This window comes from Kogia breviceps, chromosome 3 (genome assembly GCF_026419965.1).
Source record: "Kogia breviceps isolate mKogBre1 chromosome 3, mKogBre1 haplotype 1, whole genome shotgun sequence".
Lineage (NCBI taxonomy): Eukaryota > Metazoa > Chordata > Mammalia > Artiodactyla > Physeteridae > Kogia > Kogia breviceps.
In genome coordinates, this window is record NC_081312.1 from 77,362,750 (window position 1) to 77,382,297 (window position 19,548).

The window sequence follows — 19,548 nt, forward strand, 5'->3', positions numbered from 1 at the left end:
GGGTAGCACCTAGTGGCTGGAGGCTGGGGATGCTGTTAAATTCTACAATGCTTAGGACAAGCCACCACCACCACAAAAAATTACCAAGTCCTAAATGTGCCAGAGTTGAGAAGCCCTGATTTGTGCTGTCTGGTGTGAGATTAATATGTGGATCTTCATCTTGGTGACAGCCTGAATCTGTGGTGTGTTGATAAATATTTAACAACCTGTTTCCACCCCCACTGATGGGGGTGGAAACAAAGTTCTGATTTGCAGAATTTTGCCAATTTCAGTGGTGTAAAAATTCCCACTGTAACCCGTTTCAAGCAACCAACTTTATGCCACTGCACATAGAATTAGGAAGAGATAATGTACCAAACCATTACAGTTCCTGGCCACGTAGGGGATGGGGGCCCAAGTTGTCCAAGGGGTTCTCCTGTTGGTTCCTTTATGGGGTGCAGAGAAAAGGATAACATTCTTGTTACTACTCCCATCTGCTTGTTTACTGGTTCTCTAGGGGTGGGATTATGAATTTGAGCATGGGGATGAATAACTTGATTCTGAGTGCCATTGACAGTGTTAATTTCACAAAAAAAGATAAGGTAAAAAAAAGAGAAAAATAGGATGTGGAGGAATAAAAAATGGGAAAGGCTGGAGAAGAGTAGAGAGGGAAAAGAAAGAAAAATTGATGTACTGTGTGAGAAGTGTCTATTGACAAAAATGTTAACTATTAAGACAATGAATAGAGAAAAATAAATAATAGAATACAGTGTTAAAAAAATACTATTATCCTGACACATCTCCTCTCCCAACCCTGTCTTTCCTCTCTTGACTAATAGCATCATTGGCTACCTGGTCACTCAAGCAAGAAACCTGGGCATCACCCCTAACTTCTCACCCTGACCTCCCCACTTAGAATTGGACACGAAGTCCTATCAGTTCTCCCATCTCCTATCTGTCCCATTATCTTCCTTCTTAGCTCTCAACTTGTTAATTTAGGCCCTAATTATTTGCAGCTTGGACTCTTCCAGTAGTTTCCTGATGGCTGCCTGGAATTCTGTTTCTCCTCTACAGAATGGTTTGCTGAGTACAGTGGTTAACAGCATAGAATCTGAAGCCAGACTGCCCTGGGTTCCAATCATTCCATTACTCACTAGCTGTGTGATTTGGAAGTTACTTTATGTCTCTGTCTTAGCTCCCTCATCTGTGAAACAGGGATGACACTAGTAGTACGTCATAAGGCTGCTGTGAGGTCTAAAGGAAGTGCTATATGGGAAGTACTTAGAACTGTGCTCTGCATTACTTTGTTCAAGATTGCAGTTTACAACCCTTCAGCAGTTCTCTAGTCCCACTTATCAACCAGGCAAACTCCTGATCAACCATCAGGACTTGGCTCCTGGGTCTGTTTCTCATGAAGCCCTGGGAGACTCATTTAGGCAGTTTTTCTTCCTTCCAGACTTCACCTTGAATCTCTCACTGCACTCAGCACAATAGTGCAATCACCTGCTTACAGTTATTATCTTCCTTCTGGGAAGTGAGCTATTGATACTTGAGAGCAAGGACTGTGGCTTTTTTTTTTCTTTTCTTTTTTTCTAAATCTTCAAGACCAAGCACTGTGCCTAACACAGAGTAGATAATTAAAAGCAATGAACAGTGTTAACTATGTATGAATGTAAGAAAGGGACAGAAAGGATTGGGAAAAAAAACACCTGTTTCACCACACTGATTGGATGATGGATGTTTTAACCCTTTTCTGTATTATTTTCATGTGGTTTCTGTAATACAAAGTTTTTTAAAAAAAATAATTTTATTTATTATTTTTGGCTGCATTGGGTCTTCGTTGCAGCGTATGGGCTTTCTCTAGTTGTGGCGAGTGTGGGCTTCTCATTGCTGCGGCTTCTCCTGTTGTGGAGCACGGGCTCTAGGGTGTGCAGGCTTCAGTAGTTGTGGCTCGTGGGCTCTAGAGCGCAGGCTCAGTAGTAGTTGTGTCACACGGGCTTAGTTGCTCCACGGCATGTGGGATCTTCCCGGACCAGGGATCAAACCTGTGTCTCCTGCATTGGCAGGCGGATTCTTAACCACTGCACCACCAGGGAAGTCCTGGTAATACAAAGTTAAAAATGGCTCCCATGTGTCCATATAACAAACTGCCCTTTCCCCCCTTGGTTAAAATAGACTGGATCCATAAAATGAACTACTGCTTAGCAATAAAAAGGAACAAAATATTAAATCATAAAATATGGGTGAGTCCCCCAAACTGTCTACTAAGTAAGGGACACTGACACACAAACATGAATAGACTGAGCTTGCCTGAGTTAGAATGTCATTTCCACCACTACTGTAGCTGTGTCACATCAGACAAGTGGTTTAACTTCTCTAGGGCTATTTCCTTATCTGTAAAATAAGGATGACAGTAGTACCTACCTCACAGGGCTGACAGGAGAATTAAATGCTCATGTGCTAAGTGTGAGCTAAAGCAGCCATTTCTATAAAAATTCTTTTGACGTCCTGGGAGCCCCTTCTGTCCATGACAGGCTGCACTGTTCTCTCTACTCCCAGTGGCTTGTTGCAGGCCACACTTCTCACCTGAGGACCACCCCCCCCTTCCTTCATACCTCCTCCTGAACCCAGAGGTATGAAGGAACTTTAATAATTACACCTATTCATTCTTGAAGATCAGAAGACTAAATAGGAAAAAAAATGGAAAAATAAACTCACTGGAAGTCTCACCCCACAGTTAGCCACGAATGTAATAGGGAAGAACCTTTGTATTCTATTACAAGTTAGTCACTAAAGGGCTGTTGCCTGTAAGCTTCAATTATACATAATGGCCCATCTCTGGGAACCTGCCTCCCAGGTTGTGAGCATTAAGCTAAAATGCCTCTTTTTTAGCTTACAAGAAACATCCTGACCAGGCCCACCTGTGACTGGCTGCAGGGAGGAAGAGGAAGCTGACCAGAACCAGGACATGTTTGACTTTGCTCTCTCCCGTTTTAGTATAAAAGAAGCCTGAATTCCAACGCAGGCAGCTGGTTCCTTGGGGGCAGGAGTCCACCATCTTCTCGGTTTGCTGTCTCTCCAAATAAGCCGTTACTCCTTGCCCCAACAAGTCATCTCTCGGATTCACTGGCCTGTCCTGCAGCAGGAGCTTGGACTCGGTAACACTAATGTTTTGGTATATACTTTTTAAGACCTTTTCTTAGGCAAACACACCGTATCAGTATGTCTTTTTTAAATTAAAAAACGAGTTCATATTATATAAACTTTATTTTATAACCCATCCTTTTACGTACTACAACCCTTCTCCCAGAAACACCCCTGTCTCCCACTTGCAGCTTCTCCTGGTCAGGCCTTTCCTCTGAATCTCCGGCCCTGCCGGAGGCCAGGTTCCGGCCCCACCTGCCAAGCCCCGGGGCCGCCCCGCCCCCGCCGCGGCCAGCTTCCAACCCGGCCCCGCACCCCGCGCTTGCTGTCACCGGGGGCCCGTCGCTCGCGGCTCCTCCGTGCGGCCCGTTTCCGGTGGGGCAAGGGCGTCTCCGTGGCGGCCCAGCTCCCGCGCGCTCAGCACCGCCGGCGGTGGCCAGATGCAGGCGGAGCGAGGAGCTCGGGGCGGCCGAGGACGCCGACCCGGCCGCGGCCGGCCTAGCGGGGATCGCGACCGCGACCGGGCGGGAGCCCCGGCGGCGGTGGCGAGAGGCGGCGGCGGGGATGGAGGCGGCCGCCGGGGCCGCGGCAGGGGCTTCCGAGGCAGCCGCGGAGGCCGAGGAGGAGGAGGTCCGCGAGGCGGCCGCCGAGAGCCAGGAGGCTGGGGCGCCGGGCCCAGTGCGCCGGTAAGAGGCGACGGCCGGTGGGGTCCTGGTCGGGGTCGCGGCCTCGTGGGACCGGGGCTGGCGGGGGTCCGGACCCACTGGGGGTCCGGGCCCAAAGTCACACCGCGAGCGGCGTGCAGGGCACTTGCGAGCCAGACAGCAACAGCGCCTGCGCAGGACGGGCGGAGGGTGGCGGGGGCGTGCGCCGGGGTGTGCACGTGGCGTGGGTGGTGGGTACGTGGCGTGGGGGGTGGGTGTGCGTCCCTTGCTCTCTCTCAGCTGGGCTGCTCTGGAGGGTCAAGGCCATGGGCTTCCTCAGCCTGCCCAAGAGGTCTTGGCCCAATTATTAAAGAACCCAGCGGCCGCGGCTATGTGTCCGCAAGTCTGGGGGGCCGGTTGGGTTCGGGTGCGGGTGTCAGTGTGATTAACCCTTTTGGGGTGGGGACAACCAGGGATTGGTCTCCCAGCGCCTAACCTCACAGGGAGACATTCCTATTATTAAGAAGGAAGGGATTTGGGGGTCAGTTTTGTTCACTGCCTGTGCAATGCGTGGCACACAGTAGGCATATAATAAATGTTTACTCAGTGAAAGAATGACCCCAACGAGCTGGACTCTGTAGTATTTGGGGGCGGGATCGGATGCATAGTTCTCTCTCTTTTTTAAATAGCATAGTTGTCTTTCGTTGTACATGTGTAGGAATCAGGGGTCGGTGGCCTTCGTCTATTTGAATTTTCAATCTGTCAATGTTTCAGCAGTCAGGTCTCAATTTTACTAGCAATATAATCGGCCATATTCACACATTCATAATTGGAAGTGTCTTACAGCTTGGAGCAGGGAATGGTTTGGGGGCAAACTTTTACTCTGCTGATACCCTAGCTAAAACTGTTTTTATGAGCTGTTCTGTTATTTTAACATTTGTAGTACAAAACTGTCTTTATATTTTGAATTCCCATGTGCATAGATTAAAAAATTATAGTTTTGGGTTGAGTTAAATTTTTTATTACTGAAGTATTGATATTTGTCATATCTTAAGGGCATAGTAGGTAGGATGTCCCTAAAGATAGGAGTTGTGTACAGAAATAGAGTTGGAAAAAAATACGAAACTTAAGTGTGCCGTATTTAACCTTGTTAGCATTAAGGCAGGTAATAAGTAAAATTTGAGAGAGGTATGAAGAAATTCTTAGAGTCAGCTCACCAAGAAATGAAGGAAACTGACCAGTCTAATGCACATTATGTATCACATCTTGTTTTTATAACATTATTTACCTATATAACTTTATTACAACTTAATTTTTTTAGCAACTTGGAAGTTGTTTAAACAACTTGATAACAAATTTGTTATATGTATACTTTATATGTATAAAATCTTCATTTTTATAGGTTAACTGACTTGCTTAAGCTGTTGTAGCCAGTGGCAGAGCTGGGATTTATACCCAGCTGCCCTTGACTTGACTGTGTTTTATCTCTTATATTTTTGTGAACCAATCACTGCTTTACTGAGATTAAAGGGGACACTCCCTGGTTGCAGGGATCATGTTTTAACAGTAATTGTCGTACTGGTACCTTTGGTATTTGGTTGGTCTCTGTTGAACTAAATTGAATGAACTGATGGTGTATCATTTAGAGAAGAATAATGTATTTTTTTATTTATGCTAATATTGTAACCATTGTATTAAAACTTTAGGCTTTTATCCTTTTTTAGAATGGTTTGGAAAATTCCATCTTGTGTTTTCTTTTAGCATTTTCTCACTTCATACTAATGATTCAGTGTGTCAGTGAATGTAGGTGCTTCACACAGTGCCTGAGGCATAGCTGCAGCCACTATTACCACCACCATCATATTTTCAGGCAGAGGTGGATGAAGAGAGGTTGGAAAGATTATTCCTTCATTTTCGTTTGGGTTGGTGGCCTGTAAGGTCACTTCCACGTCTCAGATTCTGAAGTGCTCTTCCTGTTTAGGCTTGCTAAGAATACCATTCTTGGTGCCTAAAGACTAAATGGGACAAGGTTGATTAAGGTGCCCGAGGCCTCCTTGCTCTCATATCCTGTGGTGCATTTGTGCCCCAAATGGAGATTAATTGAAATGATTAGAAAGAAAAAAAGTTCACAGTAGAGTTTTAGCTGTGTAAGGACCAGGTACCTAACTCCAGAAGTGAATACTGCCTATTCCCCCTTGCTACTGTTGTAGACTACTACGGATACATGGCTTATAAGTGGAAAACAGGACAAAATAAAACTAAACAAAACAACTTCTTGATATGTAATACTCCAAGGTAACTTAGTTGAGTACATTGCATCTGCTAGTCTCTTGCTCTTAAATCATTTCCTCTATAGATGGTATGAACCCCAAGCCTATGGAGTTTGGGTAAGCATGTCATAAGGCTAATTATCTTCATTGAATACCCACTAGGTGTAATATTGTACTTAATGCAATCATTAACTTAAACCCCCCAATACTAGGATTTGCTTAGTATTACATTAATATTTTTGATGAACTGTTAACAGAGAGGAAGTCAAGGCCTATTGACAGTCCTTGGAAATTTTTTTCTTCCCTGTAATATTAATAGTAACTTACATTTATTGAGCACTTAGTATGAGATGAGAAAACTGAGACACAGTTAGATTACTCACAGTTAGGAGAGCTTAGGTGATTTACCCAATATCACTCAACCACCAAATTAAGAAGTCAGAATTCAACCCAGGCATTTCGGCTCCACAGCTGAATCTTTTAACTACTACCCCAAACTGCATCTGGAGTGATTCTGAGATTTGAAGAGCGGATGTATGGAGGACTTGAGTGGTCCTTTTCACATACCTGTTTTCCTGATGTTTTGATATGATTATAAGGTTTTAAGGTAATACAGATACCATATTCAATTATTGTGGGTGTTAGATCTTTGCTTTCTTGCTCCATGTTAATGTGTCAGCTGCTCTTATTCTTTTTTTTTTTTTTTTTTTTCGGTATGCGGGCCTCTCACTGCTGTGGCCTCTCCCTTTGCGGAGCACAGGCTCCGGACGCGCAGGCTCAGCGGCCATGGCTCATGGGCCCAGCCGCTTCGCGGCATGTGGGATCTTCCCGGACCAGGGCACGAACCTGCGTCCCCTGCATCGGCAGGCGGACTCTCAACCACTGCGCCACCGGGGAAGCCCTCTTATTCATTTAAAAAAAAATAAATTTATTTTAAATTTTTGGCTGTGTTGGGTCTTTGTTGCAGGCTTTCTCTGGTTGCGGCGAGTGGGGGCTACTCTTCGTTGCAGTGTGCGGGCTTCTCATTGCGGTGGCCTCTCTTGTTGCAGAGCACTGGCTCTAGGCGTGCGGGCTTCACTAGTTGTGGCACACGGGCTCAGTAGTTGTGGTGGCACACGAGCTCTAGAGTGCAGGCTCAGTGGTTGTGGCGCATGGGCTTAGTTGCTCTGAGGCATGTGGGATCTTCCCGGACCAGGGCTCGAACACCCGTGTCCCCTGCATTGGCAGGCGGATTCTTGGCCACTGCGCCACCAGGGAAGGGAAGCCCTCTTACTTATGTTCATTAAAAGATAAGATAGTTGTTTATGGCTGCATTAAGGAGAGTAGACTTGGAGGTTTTTATTTTTTTGAGGAAACTTTTGCTTTGCATACAATAATGTAAAGCCTTTGCCTGAGTAGTCATTAATACGAGATGCCTTTGACATTTTCATTGCTACTACTTTACTTAGTAAAAGGGAAATCTCTGATGTTCAAGCTTAGTGTGAACCGGGAAGAAGAAACAATGGCAAATCAAAGTTGCTGACAGTCAAAGGCACCTGCTCTTTCGTTGTCCCTGAAAGGAGTCACCTGCATCATGTAGGCCAACTAGAGATTGAGAGCCTATTAAAGCTCAAACTCAAATGACAGCCTCTAAACTGCATTGCTCCTATTTTCAGAAAGCCTGAAACAAATTTGGTTAGAAACTGAAGGTGCTTAAGTGACCCAAAAGAAAATTGCTTTGAGATTAGCTTTTGGTAATCCACAGAATTGGCCCTCTCTCCTGCAGCTGCGGACTGCCGCGCCAACCCTGTAACTACTTTGGCATCCTTATCCTTGCTAACGTATACTGTTTGAGGTCTGCTTTTCTCACTGACCATTGTTTCACTTAACATATTTTCACTATCAACACAGGTAACTGATCCTCGAAACTTCCTGCTTATAGTCTGCCTAAAAATTTTTTGATAAATTATACATGAAGTTGTACTTTAACGTTTATAATGAACATTTAAATCAGTGGTTCCGATTGCTTCAGAATATAAAATTTCCTGTTTCCTGTTCCATATTGTCTGGCCACTGCCACCAGGGAAGTCCCTCGATGTTATTTTTTTCTTCCAGTTTGAGTTATAAATGATGTATAGCACTATATGAGTTTAAGGTGTACAGCATAATGATTTGGTGTACATACATCATGAAATGATTATCACAATAAGTTTAGTGAGCAACTGTCATCTCATAGATGCAAAATTTTAAAAAAAATAGAAAAAATTAGAAAAAAATAGAAAAAATTTTCTTATGATGGGAACTCTTAGGATTTACTCTAACTTTCATATATAACATACAGCTGTGTTAATTATATTGCTCATGTTTACATTACATCCCTAGTACTTATTTATCTTATAACTGGAAGTTTGTACACCACCATCCATTTAAGAATCACATTAATATTAGCAGTGAGAAGACTTACGTTATTCCTTGTTCTTTTTAACTTGTTTTTTAATTTCACATCTCCCTTAGAGCTTGACCCAGTGTAATATATTTTTGAACTTGAAAGTCTTTTGGTGATTACCCTTTCTGCTTCCTTGTAACAACTTGTAATTTAAAAAAATGTTCTGTAACCTTAAGGTTTGGGTATAAATTTTTCTTTTAGATTAAATTAAAATCACATTGATTTATATACAATCTATTTTAATTAGCAGTTGTTAAACATGTAAAATTTTATTATAAATGATCTTTTTCCCTAATGAGTTTAGTTGGGTATCCATGAATGAATATTACTTACTGCCTGAATGAGACAGGATTCACTGTCAATTTTCTTACTAATTTTTCTTTTTATACATGGTCAGTACTGAGAAACATAGTTCTCATAAATTGGTAGATGGGACTGGTTGGAGTTTTGTCATATAAGTGTCACTCAATTCTTTGAATACCTTTCTGATTATATGCTGAAATCATTACTGTAAAACATTTGAATGATCTGTCAGCTGACAACTAGATTAGGTCCTCCTTCAATTTTGTTGTAAATGAGGAATTGGAAACTACTGATTTGGGAAAGGTCTCAATACTTTCTCAATATCTACACCTATATTTCAAATTCCCCTTTGCTTGGGCTTCAGGGAATGCACCACAGTCAGACTGAGAATGGCCGAGAAGGGGTTGCCTTGTCCTCAAGTGCTAAGTGTCCTGTATTTCTAAGACAGACTGCTCTTAGGAAAGAGTATGGACATTGAATATCTGGAACTGGAACTTGATTCTTTTAAAAATGTGCTTGTTCAAAAACCGTTAGGAAAATCTATATGACGCCCCCCCCCCGCACCCCGAGGCCTATGCATACTCCATCAGAGGCCTGCTGAGATCACATTACGTACAAGCTCTCCTTCCTATCAGGAGCCTGTGTAGAGCCTTGTGAAAAAGGGTAGTACCAGGGAAAAGAGGAAATCAATACGTGAAGGCTCTGCTAATTGCACGACTGTTAGAAGGCCCTGTTCAGGGTCTCCTTCTTAGGGATGATTTCCCCTCATCTCCTCGTGACCTGAACCCTATCTCTCACTGATTTCGGTGCCCCGTATTTGAGCTGCCTTAGCCCTTGACTTTCTGCTTTGTCCTAGAGGACAGGAGCTTGTCTTGTTCACTGTTAAATTGAAAAACAAAAAAACCAAAAAACACATTACTTACTTTTTTTTTTTTTCTTTCCTTAGTAAGATAGTTTATTGCATGTATTCACCCGGAAGGTTGGAGTGTTTTTGTTTTTCTGGTTTTTTTTTGGGGGGGGGCGGTTTCACACTATGTGCAGAGTATGGTTTCCAACTTTCCAATTTTTTTTGTCATTCTTAGTAGTGTTACTGTCTGTGATTTAAACTACTGCTAGGATGGAAAATGGCAAGCTCATAATTCAACACGGCTACATTTCCTGGGGAATTACGTAGTAAGCCATTTCTGCTTTTTCCTTTTTTCTTCAGAAAAAGTAGTGATAACGTTTCACAGGACTGAGCAAGTGACCTCTAGAGACGCTGTGTAAGAAGTCGTTTGGTCTTAGCCACACCACAGCCTGACTGACAAGCCTTTTTTAAGAAATTAATTTAAGTGGTTGTAAAGGTGTTTTCTCTTCAGATGTCGCTATTTCCTGATGCACTTTGAAATACCAAAGGGAGAAATAAAGACCATACTGACACAATTATTTCTATTTTATAGAAGCTCCCGATTACCTTATTAGGGCACTACATTCATTCTCTTTAAAATTTCTTTTTATTTTTTTTTTAGAGCTGTTTGTGCGTGTGTGTTGAGGTACTAAGAATAAATTCTTTAATACTTTTTCTTTTTCCTTCTGGATGGAAATAATCAACAGCTTTGTTGGTCTGAATATTTTCTACAGCGTTTTCATGGGGCAGTGCATTGCTAATTGTTATAGATAATATCAGACTTTTGAGTGGATTTTGTCAAAGGGTGTTGAGAAATACAAATTGATATGCTTAGTTTTATCCTGATGTTGCTAAGATGCTGTTTTTACAATTTGACTAACCTGATGTCTGTCAGCCTTAAATTACTTAAGAGACAATTTCTGTAAATAACAGTACTCCCAAGGATGCCATTTCTACCATCCATGACACATCATTAGTATGTACAAATAGCATGACAATTAAAAATTTTGTAAGAGACTGATAGAATGAATTCCCCATTGTACATATTTAATTCGCCTTTTTTCTTCTTGCTATTAAGGACTGATACAAATACGTCTGATCCATATTTCTTTAGTACCAAGTCAAACTTATATTGAGGGGTAGCAAACACATTTTAATATTAACCTAAGCAAAGTATTGGGATGACAGGACTGTTGCCCAAAATTCATATATATTCTTGGATTATCAGTGCTGTGATCCCTCCATTTCTGTATTTAGCTGTGGGAAGTTACTAGCGCAGGGAGATTTTGTCAATGGATGTGTATTTTGTGAAATAATTAGTCACCAAATTTAGATGTCTGTAGTCTCTGGCTTGAAAGGACCATTAACAGCTGCATTTTGGGAAAATGTAAAATACTTAGCCTTCTCTCTCAAAGTCTAATGCAGTGTGAATTTCATTTAAATCATGGATTTGGATCTGTGGTTCTATTATGAATCTAAAGTTCACATCCCAGTAGCTGGATTCATGGTATTGAGGACTAGGATATTTTGCTCTCATTATTTTTCTTTTACTACAATGCTGATGATAAAAATAACATGTCTTTGTTTAATTCTTGGACTAACTAAAGCCTAGTCTTATTTTATACTACTGAAGAAGGCTTAATCCCTGTTGCAGATACACAAACTTCAGGTCCTTCTGAAGAACTTGTGAGTTCTCTGGGAGCAAAGCCTGATTAAGAAATGAGTATTTTTCTAAAGGCAAAGCTTGGCTTCCTATTTTCCCTTACTGGCCTTCACCCCACTCCCAGGTTGTATTTTGGTTTGCTGCTTTTTTTTTTATGTCAGTAGTATTATGACTTTGTAGAACAATTCCTATTAAGTTTTTCTTAATTTTTATTTTATATTGGAGTATATTTGATTTACAATGTTGTCTTAGTTTCAGGTGTACAGCAAAAATGATCAGTTATACATATACATATATCCTTTTTCAGATTCTTTCCCCATATAGACTGTTACAGAATACTGAGTGGAGTTCCCTGTGCTATACAGTAGGTCCTTGTTTACCTATTAAGTTTTAAAAAGTATTTTTCTTTTTTTTCACAGTCAAGAGAATCATTGAATTAAGAGGTTAATAGAAAATGTTATTTTAAGAGCAATTATTTTACGTATATTAGAGGGGAAAATTAAGCAGATAAGTTGATTTTTCATTTTTACAGTGTGGAAGTAGACTTAAAATGGAGGGTTTTTAGACAGAATTGGCAGGGAGGGGAGCTTCAGGTTTGCACCTCATCTGTTTCCTGAGTGGCTTCGTGGGGGGCAGGGAGGAGAGGGGAAAGTGCTGTTGAAGCCTGAGGATGGGTGTCCATGCTGGTGGGGGCATCACGGTGATCCCATGTGGGATGGGGTCTCTGAAAATGTAAGTATTAGAGTTGAAGAATTATGGACAAATAGGAATTATTGTTTCAAGGTGGTAGATAACAGGACTTTATAGACAAATGAATAGTTAGGGTATAACTTCTCAAAACCTACCTAAGTTCTGCTTTTTGCCTGTCTCTCTTCCTTCCTTTCTCTCCTCCCCCTAGCCCCTGCCCATGTTTTTTGTTTTCTGTTTTTTCATTTTTCTTTCAGGGGCTATATCACATGGCAGTCAGTGATGTGTGTTTTGCAGTGTAGCCGACTGGTTAGAAACCTACCTTCCAAACCCCTACTTACTAGTTGTAAAACCTCAGGAAAGTTGCATATGCTTTCTGAAACTCAGTTCCCTTACCTGTAAAGGGTGACTAAGAGTATCTACCTTACAAAGTTGTAAAGATTGAAATTAGATGAACACAGTCAAAGGTGGTTCTTTTATCTACAGTCATGCTGCTGTCCTCCCTCATGCAGAGTCTTAATCTTCTTAGAGTATGCAGGTCAAATGCAAAACTACATTTAGTCACACACAAGAACTTACAGATGTATAGAATATTTAGAATTTGTATTACTTATTGAATAAGGTATTATCTTTTTTCATTTAGAATTTCCTTAAAAGCTTTGAAGCAGTAAGTCTCCCAGCCTTTACTGAGAGGCTCTGTGCCTGTGTTTTGGGGTATGTTTTCAACACTCTATCAGGAAATTTACAGCTCTGCCTTAACGTTCACTTCTGCTTGTGTAGAGCCTCAAGGTCGGCCTGAGGGAAAAGATTAGGGCCTTCTCAGAGCTTTCCTGGGCATGCCCACAGCTTTGCACATGTGCATGGCCTCCTAGATTCTCAGGAATATGTCAAAGCTTTACATTGCCCTCTTGGGCATCTCATTCTCCAGTTTTACCTTATAAGTTTCAGCCTCTTTTGAGCCCACCTGTTATCACTCCCTCAAGTGGCTGTGATTTTAAACTTTTGCTGCTGATTTCTTTTTTACAAACTTCCTGGTTATATGACTGTATACCCAGGGTGCGTTCTAAGTCTGCTCAAATAAAAACAAGATCTGAGGGCTTCCCTGGTGATGTAGTGGTTAAGAATCCACCTGCCAATGCAGGGCACATGGGTTCGTGCCCAGGTCTGGGAAGATCCCACATGCTGCGGAGCGGCTGGGCCCGTGAGACATGGCCGTTGAGCCTGCCCGTCCAGAGCCTGTGCTCCGCAACGGGAGAGGCCACCACAGTGAGAGGCCCGCGTACCGCAAAAAAAAAATAAAAAATAAAAAAAATGCAGGGGACATGGGTTTGAGCCCTGGTCTGGGAAGATCCTGCATGCTGTGGAGCAACTAAGCATGTGTGCCACAACTACTGAGCCTGCGAACCACAACTACTGAGCCCATATGCCTAGAGCCCTTGCTCTGCAACAAGAGAAGCCCCTGCTCACTGCAACTAGAGAAAGCCCGCATGCAGCAATGAAGACCCAACGCAGCCAAAAATAAATAAATAAATAAATAGATACATTTATTTTTAAAAAAAGAGCAAGATCTGAGAATGGAGCTTTTCACAGAGCTTCCAGAAAAGTCAACTAGTGACAACTCTCTGGGGATGGGACTTTGGCAAGCTCTTCTACCCTCTCCAGTGGCTGCAAGGCTGCTGGTTTTCACAGTCACCATTGTAGTGAGGCTTTTGGTTTTCAGGCCTATTGTAGAGCTGGGTAGAGTGGGATTGGAATAAGCAAGTTGCTGTTCTTACAGAAATTTAGCTGTTTTTCTTGAATAAACACTCCTTGGGTTGTTGCAAAGTTTTGGTTAATTTCCATAGTTCTGAAAGTGTTGGTTTTAACAATTTTTTGTCAGTGTTCTTGTTGCTTTTGTGGCAGAGTGGATATTTAGAAGTCCTTACTCTGCCATTCTGGAAGTGCTTCTATCCTACTGTTCTTTGAACCAGCCGTTGCTACTCTTTCTAATTGTTGGAAACTTCTTTTGCTTTTTGTGACAAAACATGTCTCCCCTTAACGCTGTATGTGTAGGACGGAGTTCTGGTCTCTGGAACAAGAGTTTTTGACTGAGCCAAAACATAGGAAGAATTCCCTTAAGACTAAAAAATACCCTGGGGGACTTTTCAATGTTTAATTTGAGAGACTTTTTTTTTTTTCCCTGAAACTGTCAACATGGGATTGATCACATATAGTCAGAGTATGGTAAGTAGGCAAAAATGAATGATTTTTAATTATTTAGTCAAATATGATATTTTACCATTTTATGAGATTATTTTCATTATTGATTCCTCTGAAGATTTTGGTATCTGATTTATAGTTTATATTTTTTAGTACATCCTGGGTGACACTCACTTTTATGTGATTGATAGACACCACACCATGGTCTCTATCGTGTGATTTCTTCAATTCTAAACTTTTCAAATTTGACTTCTTCCAATATTCCTCCCTATGTTGTCAAAATTAATCTGTTTCTTTTCCTTCCCTTTTGTATCAGAGATACAGGTATCTCCTAAGATCAGAAGTTCTACCTATTCTGTTAAATAACAAAAATACCAAGAAGAAAATAAAAATTACGTGTAATATCATTACCCAGAAATAACCACTGTCAACATTTTACTGTATGGTCTTTCGATATAAAACTGGAAAGACGTCATGATAAGACTTTAAGGAAAAAAGATAATATGTATTTGTTTGAAAATTATAAGATATGTACATTCATTTAAAATCCTGAAAGGGTGTGAATATGTATCAAGCTATTAATCTGTGTTTGGAGTGGGGAAAATATAGGGACTAGAACTTTCTTTCCCTTTATTCAAATTTTTTATAGTTGTATATTATTAGCAACATAAATACATTGCATTTGAAAAGAGGATTCTACAAATAAACTTTGATTAGAAAATAAGCCAAGATGGGCAGGCAAGATAATGCATATACAAATAATAGGGATTATCTCTGGGTGAAGGGACTGTGTGGTGTCTTGCACTGTACAAAGGACTTTGTGTGGAAAGACGATCACTTTAGTTTGGACAGGTTATGTTCCTGTCCCTCTCCTATTTCTCTCCACACACACACACACACACACACACACACACACACACTATTGTTTTTTTTTAACATCTTTCCTGGAGTATAATTGCTTTACAGTGGTGTGTTAGTTTCTGCTGTATAACAGTGAATCAGCTATACATATACATACATCCCCATATCTCCTCCCTCTTGCATCTCCCTCCCACCCTCTCTATTTCACCCCTCTAGGTGGACACAAAGCACTGACTATTTTGTTTTTTCTTAAAGATTTTATTTTGAATCTTTAAGAGTAAATGGTACACATGATGTCCTTTTACCCCTAAACACTGCAGTATGTATTTTCTTTTTTAAAAAAATTTAATTTATTTACTTTTGGCTGCGTGGGGTTTTTGTTGCTGCTCGCAGGCTTTCTCTAGTTGCGGCGAGCGGGGGCTACTCTTGGTTGTGGTGCGCGGGCTTCTCATTGCGGTGGCTTATCTTGTTGCTGAGCTCAGGCTCTAGACATGAGGGCTTCAGTTGTTGTTGTGGCTCGTGGGCTCTAGAGAGCAGGCTCAGTTGTTGTGGCGCACAGGCTTAGTTGCCCCGCGGCATGTGGGATCTTCCCGGAACAGGGATCGAACCCATGTCCCCTGAATTGGCAGGAGGATTTTTTTTTTTTTTTTGCGGTACGCGGGCCTCTCACTGTTGTGGCCTCTCCCGTTGCGGAGCACAGGCTCCGGACGCGCAGGCTCAGCGGCCATGGCTCACGGGCCCAGCTGCTCCGCGGCATGTGGGATCCTCCCGGACCGGGGCACGAACCTGCGTCGGACTCTCAACCACTGTGCCACCAGGGAAATCCCCGGCAGGAGGATTCTTAACCACTGCGCCACCAGGGAAGCCCTGTATTTTCTAAAAGCAAGGAAATCTCGTACGTAACTATAGAACAATGATTAAAATCAGGAAACTAAATTGATACAATACTATCATCTAACTTTATTGAGATTTTTCCAGTTGACCCAATAATGTCCTTTATTAGGCTTTGAATCTTGAGGCAATGACGTATAGATGTAGGATAATTAGAGATTTTTCGCTATAGCAATTATCATGGCATCCTCACTATTTCTGTTAGGTCACTGAGTTCTCAGTTGCTTGTTTCCTGCTTGGGTTTTTTGGGTGTTTTTTCCTCAGCCTCTAGACTTCTCATCTATTTTATAAGCTACTCGAAATTCTTTTAGTAAATTCATTTGCTGCCCATGTTTGCCAGAATTGATTTCTATAGTTTGCAACCCAAACTTTGACAGATAGATTACATTTCTCACACTCTCTGGTTTTCAAAATCTTATTCATCTTCACATGCTAGTTCGAATGCCACCTTTAGTGAAGCTTCCAGTTTTCCTCAGTTAGCAATGTGGTACTTTGTAAATAGAGCACTTATTTTCAGTCTTCATTTTATTGTAGTCAGTTATTTACTTGTATGTTTCCTTCATTAATTGTAAGCTACTTGATGGCCTGTACATGATATAGCACTGTGGTGTTCAGATGAGTGATAGGATTTATCAATAGAAGGTAACTTAGAAGGTAAATGGAGCAAGCTAGAGAGTGTGTGTTTTTCTTTTTTTTTTTTTTTTTTTTTTCGCGGTACGCGGGCCTCTCACTGTTGCGGCCCTGCGGAGCACAGGCTCCGGAGGCACAGGCTCAGCGGCCATGGCTCACGGGCCCAGCCGCTCCACGGCATGTGGGATCATCCCGGACCGGGGCACGAACCCGTGTCCCCTGCATCGGCAGGCGGACTCTCAACCACTGTGCCACCAGGGAAGCCCGAGAGTGTGTGTTTTTAGACAGTGCCATTTTGGGAGTTCAGGTCAGGGGAACCCTTTATGTTTCATTTGCCTTTGTTACGCTATTTGAAGTACCCTTCCTTGGGTGGTTGAGAGCTCAGTAACTAAAAAGTTATTGCTCTCCCAAGGGCCAGATCTACACTAGAGCTTTAAATCACATTGGATTTTATATTTTCCTTGTTCTAAAACTTTCCCATGTAATGCAAACCACAGATTTTTTAGACTGTGAGAATAAAACGGAAATTATAGTATCCAGAGGTCTTATATGTATAGTGCCCCTTTTCACTATTTTGTTTTCTATTTATGTTTTAAACTCATTTGTTGTATGTATTATTCAAACTTGATTCTTATTTCGTCTATACTTTGGAGTCCTTGCCACTTTTATCTTTGCCATTTTTTTGGTCAGTTACTAAATAGAAAAGTTTTTTTTTTTTTTTTTTTTTTTTTTTTTTTTTTTTTTTTTACAGCTGTCTGATTTATATGGCTCTGTATATTTTAAATTATATTTGAAATGTTAGAGTCCATTAGAAATTTTAGTGTTTATTTTTCTGTTTTTTTCTTAACTATTTCCTAATCTGTTACTAATGAATTGACAAGAGTACATGTTTGTTAAATTTAAACTAGAATTTATTTATAAAAATGTGCTGTGTTAGTTCTATGTATAGAATAATGGGATTGGAGAAAAAAAATTTTTTTATACCTAGCAGGGAATAATGAAAGTAACTAGCTTTTTAGTAGTTTTTCTTTTTTTTTAACATCTTTCTTGGAGTATAACTGCTTTACAATGGTGTGTTAGTTTCTGCTTTACAACAAAGTGAGTCAGTTATACATATACATATGTTCCCATATCTCTTCCCTCTTGCGTCTCCCTCCTTGCGTCTCTCTCCCTCCCACCCCTCTAGGTGCTCACAAAGCACGGAGCTGATCTCCCTGTGCTATGCAGCTGCTTCCCACTAGCTATCTGTTTTACGTTTGGTAGTGTATATATGTCCATGTCACTCTCTCACTTCGTCACAGCTTACCCTTCCCCCTCCCCATATCCTCAAGGCCATGCTCTAGTAGGTCTGTGTTTTATTCCCGTCCTACCCCTAGGCTCTTCATGACATTTTTTTTTCTTAGATTCCATATATATGTGTTAGCATACAATATTTGTTTTTCTCCTTCTGACTTGCTTCACTCTGTATGACAGACTCCAGGTCCATCCACCTCACTACAAATAATTCAGTTTGGTTTCTTTTTATGGCTGAGTAATATTCCATTGTATATATGTGCCACATCTTCTTTATCAATTCATCTGTTGATGGACTCTTAGGTTGCTTCCATGTCCTGGCTATTGTAAATAGAGCTGCAGTGAACATTTTGATACATGACTCTTTTTGAATTATGGTTTTCTCAGGGTATATGCCCAGTAGTGGGATTGATGGGTCGTATGGTAGTTCTATTTTTAGTTTTTTAAGGAAACTCCATACTGTTCTCCATAGTGGCTGTATCAATTTACATTCCCACCAGCAGTGCAAGAGGGTTCCTTTTTCCCCACACCCTCTCCAGCATTTATTGTTTCTAGATTTTTTGTTGATGGCCATTCTGACTGGTGTGAGATGATATCTCATTGTAGTTTTGATTTGCATTTCTCTAATTAATGATGTTGAGCATTCTTTCATGTGTTTGTTGGCAATCTGTATATCTTCTTTGGAGAAATGTCTATTTAGGTCTTCTGCCCATTTTTGGATTGGGTTGTTTGTTTTTTTGTTATTGAGCTGCATGAGTTGCTTATAAATTTTGGAGATTAATCCTATGTCAGTTGCTTCATTTGCAACTATTTTCTCCCATTCTGAGGGTTGTCTTTTGGTCTTGTTTATGGTATCCTTTGCTGTGCAAAAGCTTTTAAGTTTCATTATGTACCATTTGTTTATTTTTGTTTTTATTTCCATTTCTCTAGGAGATGGGTCAAAAAGGATCTTGCTGTGATTTATGTCAGAGTGTTCTGCCTATGTTTTCCTCTAAGAGTTTGATAGTGTCTGACCTTACATTTAGGCCTTTAACCCATTTTGAGTTTGTTTTTGTGTGTGGTGTTAGGGAGTGTTCTAATTTCATACTTTTACATGTACCTGTCCAGTTTTCCCAGCACCACTTATTGAAGAGGCTGTCTTTTCTCCACTGTGTATCCTTCCCTCCTTTATCAAAGATAAGGTGACCATATGTGTGTGGGTTTATCTCTGGGCTTTCTATCCTGTTCCATTGATCTATATTTCTGTTTTTGTGCCAGTACCATACTGTCTTGATGACTGTAGCCTTGTAGTATAGTCTGAAGTCAGGGAGCCTGATTCCTCCAGCTCCATTTTTCGTTCTCAAGATTGCTTTGGCTATTCGGGGTCTTTTGTGTTTCCATACAAATTGTGAAATTTTTTGGTTCTAGTTTTGTGAAAAATGCCAGTGGTAGTTTGATAGGGATTGCATTGAATCTGTAGATTGCTTTGGGTAGTAGAGTCATTTTCACCATGTTGATTCTTCCAATCCAAGAACTTGGTAATCTCTCCATCTATTTGTATCATCTTTAATTTCTTTCATCAGTGTCTTATAATTTTCCTCATACAGGTCTTTTGTCTCCTTAGGTAGGTTTATTCCTAGATATTTTATTCTTTTTGTTTCAGTGGTAAATGGGAGTGTTTTCTTAATTTCCCT

General features: G+C 41.0%; 1 protein-coding gene across 1 annotated transcript in view; it reads left to right on the forward strand.

Moving 5' to 3' along the window:
• Positions 1-3,438: 3,438 nt before the first annotated feature.
• AVEN (apoptosis and caspase activation inhibitor) overlaps positions 3,439-19,548 on the forward strand; it is a 197,617-nt gene continuing 181,507 nt past the window's right edge. The window contains exon 1 of the mRNA XM_059058619.2: positions 3,439-3,809. Coding sequence (XP_058914602.1) covers positions 3,564-3,809 — 246 coding nt within the window. The 5' untranslated portion in view covers positions 3,439-3,563. The remainder of the gene's footprint in view (positions 3,810-19,548) is intronic.